The 14,158-nt window shown below is 44.4% G+C and overlaps 1 protein-coding gene across 1 annotated transcript in view; it reads left to right on the top strand.

The window, feature by feature from the left end:
* Positions 1-14,158, top strand: part of LOC126259629 (inactive tyrosine-protein kinase 7-like) — a 523,717-nt gene that overhangs the window by 32,577 nt on the left and 476,982 nt on the right. Inside the window, exon 2 of the mRNA XM_049956550.1 lies at positions 9,352-9,648. Coding sequence (XP_049812507.1) covers positions 9,352-9,648 — 297 coding nt within the window. The remainder of the gene's footprint in view (positions 1-9,351; positions 9,649-14,158) is intronic.

The raw sequence follows: 14,158 nt of genomic DNA, 5'->3' as shown, positions 1-14,158 counted from the left end.
CATCCACTGTCACAACACCATACACCTTCTTCAGTCTTTCATGAATGCGTATGGGCGTTTCACCTTCTGCATTCAAGAATTCAATCACACAACGCTGTCTCAAACGAACATCGATGTCGGCCATCTTACAAACTTCTGCTGTGCTGCCACCTGTTGACACAGAAAGTTACTACTGCAGTGGATTGCAGAAGAAGGTTTGAGGAAAGGCGCCAAATTCAAATTTTTCACTTAACTTAATTTCTTTAAGTAGAAAAAAATGGGAGGCATTACTTTTTGACCGACCCTCGTATGTAAGGAAGGCTTCCTCTTTCAGACAAGTACATTTTTTATATTAATATGAAAAACGAACTTCGGTTTGCTACAATGTATTTGGGGCATTTGGAATGAACTATTTTGGTCACTTAGAATGACTTCAGCGAATCCGCAGCACACATCCTGGAAAAAATAATTAAAATTGGTATAACTGGGGTCGAATTTGGCTGAAACACACTAAGGTTACAGAAGCTAGACTTCAAAACTTTACTTTAGTTACCTTTCGGAGTATAAAGAGTAATAGACAGCTTCAGGCTGTTTGGTGCGAAGGATCTCGACTTACGGAGATCCTTTTGCTTACGACAGAAAACATGTATTAGAGGTGATCTGGTGATAGTTCGAATTGAGAATAGCCAGTACTAGTCAAAGAGGGCGAAGTTGCAGAGAAAACAGTCGATATCGAAATAAATAAATAAGCCCGAAATATGCCGAGAACGAAAGAAAAGGGAGAAATAAAAGCCCATCATTCTCAGGCCAACAGTGACCCAAAATGAATATGTATTTCATTGAGCCTCATCTTGTGGACTCGAGTAAAGAAAGATTTTCATCAACTTCCGAATAATATTCATAAACTACAGTTGAAGTGTACAGAATAAACCGCCACGTAGCGTAGCACAGCGGGAAGACGGGCAAGCCCCTTGGCCTGCTTGGGCTGGACATGGCTCGGATGGGAGTAGAGCAGTCTGCCCGTTCTGCTGCTAACGTGCGGCAACTTGCCTGCCTGGCTACCAGGCAAACTTGGGCAGGTTAAAAGCGGAACGTGCACACCTCTGACCCCCACCGGGCCTGATTAACGGAAGACATCGAATCAGTTCACAAGCGTACTGCTAGACTTGTTGCCGGCAGGTTCGACAGACATCCGAGTATTGCGGAGATGCTTCGTGAACTCGAACAGGAATCCCTGAATGGAAGACGACGTTCATTTCGCGAAACACTGTTGAGAAAATTTAGAGAACTAATGTCTGCCTCTTACTGCAGAAAGATGCTGCTGCCAGCAAAGAGTATTTAGCGTAAGGACCGCGAAGATAAGATTAGAGGAATCAGGGCTCGTACTGCGGTGTCTTCCTCTACAGTTTTTACCCTCTACAGCTCTCTCTAGTACCGCAGAAGTTATTCCCTGATGTCTTAACAGGTGTCCTACCATCCTGTCTCTTCTTCTTGTCAGTGTTTTCCATATATTCCTTTCTTCACCGATTCTCCAGAGAATCTCCTAATTGTTGACCGTATCATTCCATCTAATTTTCAACATTCTTCTGTAGCATCACATCTCAGATGTTTTGACTCTCTTATTTTTTGGTTTTCCCACAGTCATTGTTTCACTGCCATACAGTGCTGTGCTCCAAACGTACATTCTCAGAAATTTCTTTATCAAATTAAAGCCTATGACTGATTCTTGTACACTTGTCTTGGCCAGGAGTGCCCTTTTTGCCAGTGCTAATCTTGCTTTTTATTTCCTCCTTGCTCCGGTCGTCATGGATTATTTTATTGCTTAGGTGGCAGAATTCCTTAACTTCATCTACTTCGTGATCACCGATCTTCATGGTAGGTTTCTCGCTGTTCTCATTTCTGCTGCTTCTCATTACTTTCGTCTTTCTTCGATTTACTCAAAGTCCATATTCTGTACTCATTAAAGTGTACATTCCACTCAGCAGATCCTGTAATTCTTCTTCACTTTCACTGACGATAGCAGTGTCATTAGCGAATTTTATCATTGATATCCTTTTACGCTGAATTTTAATTCCAGTCTTGTATTTCTTTTATTTCCGTCATTGCTTCTTCAAATGGTTGAGATGGCTCTAAGCACTATGGGACTTAACATCTGAGGTTATCAATCCCCTAGACTTAGAACTACTTCATCCTAACTAACCTAAGGACATCACAGACATCCATGCCCGGGGCAGGATTCGAACCTGGGGCCGTAGCAGCGGAGCGGTTCCAGACTGAAGCGCCTAGAACAGCTCGGCCACAGCGGCCGGCTTGCTTCTTCTATAGATTGAATAGTAGGGGCGAAAGACTACATCCCTGTCTTACGGCCTTTTTAATCCGAGCACTTTGTTCTTCGTCTCCCATTCCTACTGTTCCCACTTGGTTCTTGCACATACTATATGCTTCCCGCCTTTCCGTATAGCTTCCCCTATTTTTCTTAGGATTTCAAACACCTAGCACCATTTTACGTTGTAGAACGCTTTTTTCAGGTCGACAAATCCTGTGAACGTGTCTGATTTTTCTTCAGTCCTGCTTCAATTATTTATCAGTGCAACGTCAGAATCGCTTTTCTCGTGCCTTTACTTTTCCTAAAGCCAAACTGATCGTCAATTTTCTTTTCCATTCTTCCATATATTATTCCGGTCAGCAACTTGGATGCATGAGCTGTTAAGCGGACTGTGTGATAATTCCCGCTCTTGTCGGCTGTTGCAATCTTCGGAATTGTGTGGGCGATGTTTTTTCCGAAAGTCAGATGCTATTTTGCTAGACTCATACATTCTAGACACTAACGTGAATAGTCACTTTGTTGCCACTTCCCCAATTATTTTAGAAATTCGAATGGAATTTAGCTATCTCTTCTACCTTAATCGATCTTAAGTCTTCCAAAAAACAAAAACTTAACTCCACCCGAGCAGGCCATGAAGGCCCAACGGTAACGGCAGGCCACCGTGTCACCCTCAGCCCGTAGGTGTCACTGGACGCGGGTATGGAGGGGCATGTGGTCAGCACACCGCCCTCCCGGCCGTATGTCAGTTTCCGAGACTGGAGCCGCTACTTCTCAGACAAGTAGCTCCTCAGTTTGACTCATAAGGACTGAGTGCATCCCGCTTGCCAGCAGCGCTGAGCAGACCGGATGGTCACCCATCCAAGCGCTAGACCAGCCCGACAGCACGTAAGTTCGGTGATCTGCGGGAACCGGCGTTACCACTGCTGCAGGGCCGTTGGCTTAAGTCTTCCAAAATTCTTTTAAATTGTGATTCTAACACTGCATCCCCTATTCTGTTTGTTCTCCTATCACGTCATGAGACAAGTCTTCACCCCATAGAGGCCTTCAGTGTACTCTTTCCACCTACGTGCTCTCTCTGCATTTAACAGTGGAATCTCCATTCCACTCTTAATGTTACCATTCTTGCTTTTAATTTCACCGAAGGTTGTTTTGACTTTCCTATATGACGAGTCAGTTCTTCTGACAATCATTGCTACGGTCGCAGGTTCGAATCCTGCCTCGGGCATGGCTGTGTTTGATGTCCTTAGGTTAGTTAGGTTTAAGTAGTTCTAAGTTCTAGGGGACTGATGACCACAGCAGTTGAGTCCCATAGTGCTCAGAGCCATTTGAACCATTTTGACAATCATTCCTTTTTAGATTTCTTCAAGTTTTTCCCGCAGCCATTTCAACTAAGCTTCCCAGCACTTCATATTTATTTCGTTCCTGGGTGACTTGTATGTCTGCATTCCTGTATTTCTTTGAACATCTTTGCACTTCCTTCTTTCATCGGTGAACTGGAGTATTTCTTAAGTTACGCATGGTTTGTTCTCGGTTACTACTACACCCAAAATCTGCTATACTCCGCCATGCACTGGAGACCCGTCCTTGTTGTGACGACGTAGCATTTTTGATGTCGCAGACGATGAAAGGGACGCAATGTCAAATCCAGGCATCGCATAATCCAGGTTACCACTACGGCGGTCTGGATATCTGCGTCGACAATGTTCCAGCCCGGCAGCAGGTAGCGGGGCTAGACTTGTGGCAACCAAACTGGGTGCAGTTCCGTCACGTCAGCTCGGCCTCTCAACAGCTTCCGATTTGTATCCGAGCGAGGTGGTGAGACATCTGGAATAGCTTTCGCAGCCGACCGGATACCCTTGCTCGTCGTAACGATACGAAAATTGCACCGCAGTTCTGGCTGTCTTTCAATTCGTCCTCGATGTCAGAGAAAGGCCAAATGGTTCAAATGGCTCTGAGCACTATGGGACTTAACATCTATGGTCATCAGTCCCCTAGAACTTAGAACTACTTAAACCTAACTAACCTAAGGACATCACACAACACCCAGTCATCACGAGGCAGAGAAAATCCCTGACCCCGCCGGGAATCGAACCCGGGAACCCTGGCGTGGGAAGCGAGAACGCTACCGCACGACCACGAGCTGCGGACAGAAAGGCCAACACGACTTAAAATCCCACCCGAAGGATCCAATGTTACGTCCTTCCCACAAGACGCGGAAACGATGTGGTTCAACCCAAGTTAAACATCTGTCATTATACGCTCAAACCCTCCCTTTCACCAACCATTACACTGACGTGTCTCTTTCGACTTTGCCAGTTTATTTCACTCACTAGGTTCTTCTGAACGACTCCATAACGTATCTTTCCTATGTCGACAGGTGTGTGAGTTGTTGGAGTAACTGTTCGATACGAATTTGAATCTAGTATTTTTACGCTCTTTAATCGCGGTCTTTCAGACGGCCGCACTCGATTTTCGAAATGTGTTCCAAACAGCGGGACACCTGCTGTACTAGCTGTCTCCTCAGTCTGAGGGAAATTTTTCCGAGACGTAACGTCGTACTTGAGCTTTAGACTTGACAAGGGCTTATACAGTTTTGTGCGGTCTTAAAGGGACTGTACGTACTCGGGAAGAGCAACACACAACTGATGAAGTATCTCTTGTCTCGACGACACAGTTCTCCGTCGAGATAGCGTAAAAGTGGCGTATCACTTGCCTCGGTGGCACTATTTTTCGAGGATAGTGGCATTAAGTTCTGGGCAGCACGGCATTCAAATGGCCGCATCAACATTCCGTGTATTTTTTCTTTGTAGTTTCTTGGAAGGTCTACAAAAGTGTTATATCACTAAATTGGTATCAAACAGGTCTGGGAACTCCGGTGCAAAAAATACCATAGTTCCATTGAAATAAGTTCAAGCCTTTTTGTGGAAATTTGTGGTAAGTTCCTGTGGGACCAAACTGCTGAGGTCATCTGTCCGTAGGCTTACACCTTACTTAATCTTAACTGAAACTAACTTACGCTAAGGACAGCACACGGACCCATGCCCGAGGGAGGACTCGAACCTCCGACGCGGGGAACTGCGCGAACCGTGGTAAGGCACACTAGACCACGCGGCTACCCCGAGCGGCGTTTACGCCTTTACCTGGGTGATTGATGAAGTTCCGAAAAACGGGTTGCTCTCTGTTCAGGGAGCCCTTCGTCACTATTCGTTTGCGGGAAAAGGTGTACCAAAGTCAAAAGTTGAAGCGAAAAGTTAGGCTCGTCACCGTGTTTATACAGGGTGTCCATTAGTCACATTATAAATTAAAAAAATATCTGATACAGACAAATAAAAAGACAGAAATGCGGGATTTATTATTAAATGAGATGAAATTTACGTTTCTTCGTCCCAGTTACTTTAGCTCTATACGAACACCATTAGTTGCATGAAGCACGTCAAGGCGCTACTCGATTTCTTGCCATGTTCACCATAGCAGACCATCATAAATGGTGACAGTAGCAACAGTAATCCTCCGCTTGAGATCAGTAATGTCCTGTACTTTTGTGCGATCACAATGTCGAAGGGAGTCGTATCTGGTGAATGAGGTGCCCATCCACGGTCTTTCGTTTCGTTAAAGCACTCACCAACAGGCAGTCCCGAATGCGGTGGTGCACCATCTCAATGGAAAATGATGATCCATTGAAATCATATAGTAGTGGTGACAAGAATTCTGTCAAAAGGGCCAGGCAAACCTTTACGGTTATTGATGTCTCGCCATCATCGCCGATGATGGCGTTTACGCATTCATCTTTGGACTTTCTCGCTCAGGTGCCCTGTAGTTGGAATGACGAACGATGGCGGTTGAATTTAGGCTTGTTCTGCACATCTACGTCGCGCATTCTCCAACAGCCAGTGAGCGTGCAGTAGTGTTTTGAGCGCTCTGCTGTGAGTGTCGTACCCAATGTGAGCTTTAAACGTTATCGTAGCGGGTTATTTAGTGAATTTTTTTATTTCACTTGTTGTGAGTTGTAGCTGGTGGTGGTGGTAAGCAACAAATTCTGCAGAAGGAAGCGACACACGTAATTTGCAGAATATACGCTTTCTTCAAGTACAAAGCACGTCTGTGCGCGTATCGCAACTGTCGTTTGGAACCGGCAACAGTGCGAACCTGCGCGAACTACGATCGTTCTTTAAACGGACCTGTTCCCCACTAGTTCAAATTGTGTTCAGTTTCCCTGAAAAGAGAATGGCTGCCTCATCACAAACAAAATTTGGTGAGGTAGGTTTTATTTGTAGATATTCGTTCCGTCGTGTTGACTGTAGACTCTTGTCGTCTTCAGATCTTCATTTGTATGGCCACAGTGTCCGTAGCTGCTTTACAATATTAAAGGTATCTGAAATCGTCTTTGCAAATACTGAAAATTGAATATAATTTTTACCATTTGCATTTCCTTTAATTGATTTAAGCTCCGTTATTAGTCTGGAATGGAATGTATTTAAACTTGTTTTAGTATTTCCGATATTACACCAAGAAATGAGTAGTGCTGCAAGCCAACGTGAAACTGGACCAAAGACTTTAATACGAAACGCTGCAATACCTGAAAAATATAGAAGCAGGCAGCAATTCCATATGAAGCGGAAATCAGAGAAAAATACTGTAAATAAAAATCGCACTTCATAATCTTTTGTAAAGAGCTGTTGTTAGATGTAGAAAGAAATGAAAATTGTAAATATACTTCATTTCAGACCACCGACGATGTTTTAAATGAAGAAAACGAAGCGCGTATGGTACAATAGATACGCATGTTTTAGTAGTTGTGAAGCCCGATTTCAAATACCTTTAATAATCATTTCGTCGTTGTTGATCATTTCTGTCTTATACAACTTCTTGGAAGATGTGGCGCACGGAGTGGTTTAGCAATTGGGTCGTAGGAAAGAGAGACAAAAGCAGAAATGATTAGCGAATAAGTTAACAAAGCAAACAGAAGATTTACGTAACTAGTTGCTTTCTCCAAGTGTGCGAAAACTCATTACAAATAATGTAGCTACAAGGGCTATTCGGAAAATACTCTCGTTATAGAAGACAGCTGCCAGTGCTTTAAGCCATTTCTCTACGCTGGCCTACAGCTCGTTGTCTGTGCCAAAATGTTGTCTTCATAGCCAGCGGTTCATGAGAGCAAAGATGAAACTCAGAGAGAGACAGTTACGGGCTGTATTGTGAAGAATCAAGCATTTCCAACTGAAAACGATGCAGGAGCATCTTCATTGCCTGTGCAGAAAGCGGCTGAGAATTGTCTTGAAGAAGAAACTGCACGACAGTTATGGCGAAATTTCTCACCAGGCCCTCGTACTTGGCATTTTTATATGCCCCCTGTGTGCTCAGAACTAAAAAGAACGACGTAACGCGATCGACGGGCATACGAAGTAATATTATCTGAAATAAACCAAATATAACCTTGCATAATGAATTTAAAACATTGTTAGGACCAAAATCATTTATTGGAGCAACATTCATCTTTATCTCAATTTTCATTAAATCTGGATCTGATTATTATTGAGGGAATAAATTCTCTTTCTCATCCTACTGTAATTTTATTTGAATCAGCAGAATTGAAAATAATGGAATTGTCGTAAGAATATTATAAATTTAATTTCAGTTTTTATATTTCTGGCTGAGTAAATTTGGTTTATAAAGAACAAATTTATTTGCTTAAATAGTAAAACTATAATTAGTCTTGTTGTTGTGGTCTTCAGTCCTGAGGCTGGTTTGATGCAGCTCTCCATGCTACTCTATCCTGTGCAAGCTTCTTCATCTCCCAGTACCTACTGCAACCTACATCCTTCTGAATCTGCTTAGTGTATTCATCTCTTGGTCTCCCTCTACGATTTTTACCCTCCACGCTGCCCTCCAATGCTAAATTGGTGATCCCTTGATGCCTCAGCGTATGTCCTACCAACCGATCCCTTCTTCTAGTCAAGTTGTGCCACAAACTTCTCTTCTCCCCAATGCTATTCAATACCTCCTCATTAGTTACGTGATCTACCCATCCAATCTTGAGCATTCTTCTGTAGCACCACATTTCGAAAGCTTCTATTCTCTTCTTCTCCAAACTATTTATCGTTCATGTTTCACATTCATACATGGCTACACTCCATACAAATACTTTCAGAAACGACTTCCTGGCACTTAAATCTATACTTGATGTTAACAAATTTCTCTTCTTGAGAAACACTTTCCTTGCCATTGCCAGTCTAGTAAAGAATAAATAATAAAATATAGTTCTCAGGACTGCCCAACACACCTGTGCACCGATTTTCACTGTGGTTTCCATTTTGCGACCGTTCGTTCCTTACCTTCCGAATAAGTAAATCCAGCTAATGGAGTAGCAACAGGGATGAGGGTTTCTGAACTAAAGCACAATCGATGGTGTCGGAGCCACAACTAGGTGGCGTCTGAGTAGCGTCAGTGCGAGTGGGGTGTGTGGCCGTCCCATATCGCAGGAGCAGAGGACGCTATCCCACACGACCGTTATCGGCGTCTGACGGAAACCTGCAAGTCCGTTGTCAACTTTATGACGTCCTTGAGATGGTACCGATACGTTATACCACAATTTCGCTCCAGTGTCTCTAACAATTGCACTTGGTAAGTGTACAAACGCAAATCTTGGTATACGACTTCGTGTGTTGTTGCACTGTTGAGTGAGGTAGCTGTAACTGCTTGACAGTAGTAGGAGTAGACTTTCTGGGAGGATCACGATCGAAGAGTTCCCCAGATGTTTCCAGTTATCCGTGCCTCCCTTTATCGAAGATTGCCGCCGTCTCTATAAATTTCTCGTGCAGTGTACACATTGATGGATGTGACGACTGATCTCTTCCGTACTTTTGAAGTTTGGCTCAGTGTGCACGTACGATTTGGTTTCGATAAAAAGTGATACACATCTTACCCTCTCCCGAAGAGTAGCCATTTTATATGGTGGTCGTTTCATAGTATCTCATCCATCAACAGGGTCACAGATGCAGTACTATTAGGAATTGTGATAACCACTGCTCGCATGGTCTGGTGCGCAGGCGCGGCGGTGTCCCAGGAGAGCTTCTACTTCGCGGAGAGCCCGTCGGACACGGAGGTGGTGGAGGGCCGGCCTGCGACGCTGCGCTGCCGCGCCTCGCGGCCCGACGCCATCAGCTACTACTGGGAGGCGGGCGGCGCGCGGCTGGCCAACACGACGCGCCGCCACCAGCGTGGGCCCTACCTGCACTTCACGCGCGTCCTGCGCCACCGCGACGCCGCCGAGTTCGCCTGCATCGCCACCAACACCTCCACCGGCTTCTCGCTGCGCAGCCGCGCCGTCTCGCTCATCATACACTGTGAGTACCTGCGCGAGTCCAGCCACAGCGCCGCGCTCATCTGCAGAGAAATCAAAGTGTCTCCATCTGGCTTCACTACAGTCGGCTGAGTCGTCCTTGACACTCACAGACACAAAATACGAGGAGTGCTCATCAAGTTTGAAATAATCGCCTCGAAAAAATAAAGTTACGTGCTTTTGACCATTAAAATTGCTACACCAAGAAGAAATACGGATGATAAACGGGTATTCATTGGCCAAATATATTATACTAGAACTGACATGTGATTACATTTTCACGCAATTTGGACGCATAGATCCTGAGAAATCAGTACCCAGAACAACCACCTCCGGCCGTAATAAAGGCCTTGATACGCCTGGGCATTGAGTCAAATAGAGTTTGGATGGCGTGTACTGGTACAGCTGCCCCTGAAGCTTCAACACGATACCACAGTTCATCAAGAGTAGTGACTGGCGTATTGTGACGAGCCAGTTGCTCGGCCACCATTGACCAGACGTTTTCAATTGGTGAGAGATCTGGAGAATGTGCTGGCCAGGGCAGCAGTCGAACATTTTCTGTATCCCGAAAGGCCCGTACAGGACCTGCAACAAGCGTTCGTGCATTATCCTGCTGAAATGTAGGGTTTCGCAGAGATCGAATGAAGGGTAGAGCCACGGGTTGTAACACATATGAAATGTAACATCCAGTCTTCAAAGTGCCGTCAATGAGAACAACAGGTGACCGGGACATGTAACCAATGGCACCTCATACCATCACGTCGGGTGACAGGCCAGTATGGCGAAGACGAATACACGCTTCCAATGTGCGATCACCGCGATGTCGCCAAACACGGATGTGACCATCATGATGCTGTAAACAGAACCTGGGTTCATCCGAAAAAATGACGGTTTGCCATCCGTGCACCCGGGTTCGTCGTTGAGTACACCGTCGCAGGCCCTCCTGTCTGTGATGCAGCGTCAAGCGTAACCGCAGCCATGGTCTCCGAGCTGATAGTCCATGCTGCTGCAAACGTCGTCGAACTGTTCGTGCAGATGGTTGTTGTCTTGCAAACGTCCCCATCTGTTGACTCAGGGATCGAGACGTGGCTGCACGATCCGTTACAGCCATGCGGATAAGATGCATGTCATCTCGACTGCTAGTGATACGAGGCCGTTGGGATCCAGCACGGCGTTCCGTATTACCCTCCTGAACCCACCGATTCCATATTCTGCTAACAGTCATTGGATCTCGACCAACGCGAGCAGCAATGTCGCGATACGATAAACCGCAATCGCGATAGGCTACAATCCGAGGTTTATCAAAGTCGGAAACGTGATGGTACGCATTTCTCCTCCTTACACGAGGCATCACAACAACGTTTCATCAGGTAACGCCGGTAAACTGCTGTTTGTGTATGAGAAATCGGTTGTAAAGTTTCCTCATGTCAGCACGTTGTAGGTGTCGCCACCGGCGTTAACCTTGTGTTAATGCTCTGAAAAGCTAACCATTTGCATGTCACAGCATCTTCTTCCTGTTGGTTAAATTTCTCGTCGGTAGCACGTCATCTTCGTGGTGTAGCAATTTTAATGGCCAGTAGTGTATACAGAAAAAAAGGTTCGCTGCCTAAATCGGTAAAAACGGAACCCTTACAGGATCCCTTTGTTGTCTGTCTGTTGAAAACCCTTTTTGTCAGGGATGGGTGGACGTATCAAGTTGAAATTTATGTCATTTACTGACTTATCTTGTCCCTTGGTGGTGTACAAAATTGAAGCGTCTAAGACAATCCAGTCAGCCATTTGTAACATACTTTGATTCTCGTAAACTTAGACATCGAAACCTATACGATACTTCCCCCCCCCCCCCCCCCCTATACGTTACTTCCCGTTGATCTACTATGATGAATTTTGCAAGAAGTAAGGTTTCACAGCACAAGTAATGGGAAAAAATCCGAAAATTGCTAATTTGTTATTATATCACACGAAAAAATGTTTCTTTTGTCATTCGTTAACTGACATCAAAGTTTAAATGGAAACAGTCAGTAGTTCTGCCTTCAGGCTGACTGGGTCGCAACGATAAAAGTCAAACATCAGGCGAAGAATCACGCGTTTCGGAATTTATCCATCATATATATCCAGGAGCGTTTGTTGCACGTAGATGTGATGCAACAAACATACGGAGACTACTCTGCGAATGTTTATTTCACATACATCTTGAAAGCCATATCTACGTTCAGTTATTGCTCCTGGACGTATGATGACGGATAAATTCCGAAACGCGTCCTATGGGCAATAAAGTCATTCCTTGCCTGTTGTTTGACCTTTTCCATTGTGACTCAGTTAGCCTGAAAGGAGAGCTACAGATTATAATAATAATCGTCGCCTGCGTCATGCATGATTTTTTGCAAAATTTACATTATTGAAATTAAAACATTCTCGAAAGTCTTTGAATCCCTAGGATAGATAACTTGCCAGTATGAATGTCGAGTCCCGAGATACATGAACTGTCCATATATGTAGTTAAGTTCGTACGGAACACTCAGTGCGCGGCTCCTACTCGCAGCTGGCCAGTTTTTTCTTTTCTTATGTTTTTTTTTTTTTTAAGGAAAAAAGATACACTCCTATAGACCATGCGCTTATTGAAATCCCCGTCCTGCAATATCGTAACAGGCCGCCAGAGGAGGTAAAACAAAATGGCGGAACCCATTGCTAAAGTGCAGTATCGTGCGGCAATTCGTTTACGGCAGCAGCGGAGATGTTGCTGCTGTCTCATGCGATTTAGATGGCTTCGTCACCTTCCTGCATTGGTTTCCGCTGCAGCCGAAAATGAAATACCGCACTCTACTGCACTTTTGCAGTGGCCTCTGCCATTTTGTTTCGCGTCCTCGAGGGGCGTATTAGGTACTGTGGCGCGGGGATTTTAGTACTCGCTTCGACTCCAGGTTCACAACAGCGTTTCGGGACTGAGTTTTCGAAAGTCCCGCAAAGCAGACAAAAAATTCCCCAAACTGATATTATTTCGGCAACTTTTCTCCAACTATATTAAACCTAGCTATCCATTTACATAATTACGTGTTCAGTGCCGCAAAAGTGTATATATCAAGTAGTTATATGCAGTCTGTGCGAGTTCCGTTAGGACTGTCGCTTTTTTGAGAGATGTCCTCTTATTATAAACTTCAACGTAGGGAACAACGACGACAGGACTGTGATCCATTTGCTGGCCAAACGATCGTGCACAATCTTAACTTTGTAGGGCTGGCGTGTCGTCATGGAGGATCAACCATGAACCTGCCTCTTGGCGTTCGGGTCGAGTTCGACGAATCCTCGTCCACAAACGCTGGGGGGCCGGGGAGGGGGGGGGGGGCACAGAAGACTTGATGTTGCCTAACTGCTCCACTGCCATTTTCCAATACGTACTGTTTCACTCACAGCTGCAGCAATGCTACCACTTTGACTTTATACAAAGCTGTTTTTGAAACTTCATGGATCGTAACGCCACAGCTCGCCACGAGATAGCACTGCAGTTTGGAAAGACACACAAGCAATCCTGACGGAACTAGGATACACTGTTTAGTACGTAAAGTAAAATTTTTAATCTGTAATTAAAAAATAGCCTGACAAAAATAAAAAACCTTCTCTAGGGGACCCACGTTTGCTCTCTTCATGCTATTTTATTATTGTATTGATTTACTATTAGCGCACCACCTATATCTCATTTCGCATCTAGATACCTATATCAACTGTGCTACTGTGAGCATACAAAATCAATACGTGTGTTTTTACTTAAACCTCTTGTAGGATCTTAACCACCGACCTGTCATTACCTTACATTAAATTGTAACCAGTAGTACCAATACCGACGCGTTTTCGAGAGTTCGTCAATAGTCATTGGAAACGCCATATATGCTTAGGAAATACGTTATAGTATTAAACCCTTCAAATGCAACTATAACGACGAAATCCCATATGGTCCCTCCTCAGAACTCGATACGATCACGAAAGTCGATAGACATATCAGACGATCGAAAATGGGCACGTGCACACCATAGAGAAGTCACGGAAAAATATCATTGCGGTGAGCCTAACGTCTCCCACAAAAGGGAGGGTGTATCGATTGGTCTGAAAAGACAGTTGAAGGTATTCAGTATCTAGAAAACTAAGTATCTGTTGTTTGAAGTAAAATATCAGAGATCGCATTAGTAGTAAGACTGGGATTGATAAAATATTTCCCGGGTAACGAAATTTTCTTCCCAAAAAATATCCTCAGGGTCTCGGTTCCCCAAAAGTTCGCCTCCTCAAAAAATTATTCCCCAAAAGTGGAAAAAAATAAAAAAAGACAATCTGGAGTCGCTGACCTACAAACTGACAAAAATAATTACGTAACTTTACTTTTTCGAGGTGATAATTAAAACTTTATATCTATTCCTCGTCAGTGAAAGTTGGCGCTTCTTATTGGTGTATGATCCGCGCTGTAACGTTAAGTCAAGCGAAGCTTCACGTACGGAAAAGGTTTTTTGGTCGACGTTGTAAAATCT

The sequence above is a fragment of the Schistocerca nitens genome, chromosome 5 (genome assembly GCF_023898315.1).
Source record: "Schistocerca nitens isolate TAMUIC-IGC-003100 chromosome 5, iqSchNite1.1, whole genome shotgun sequence".
Classification (NCBI taxonomy): Eukaryota; Metazoa; Arthropoda; class Insecta; order Orthoptera; family Acrididae; genus Schistocerca; species Schistocerca nitens.
Note: the sequence above shows the minus strand (reverse complement) of the source record. Positions and strands in the feature narration are given on the sequence as shown.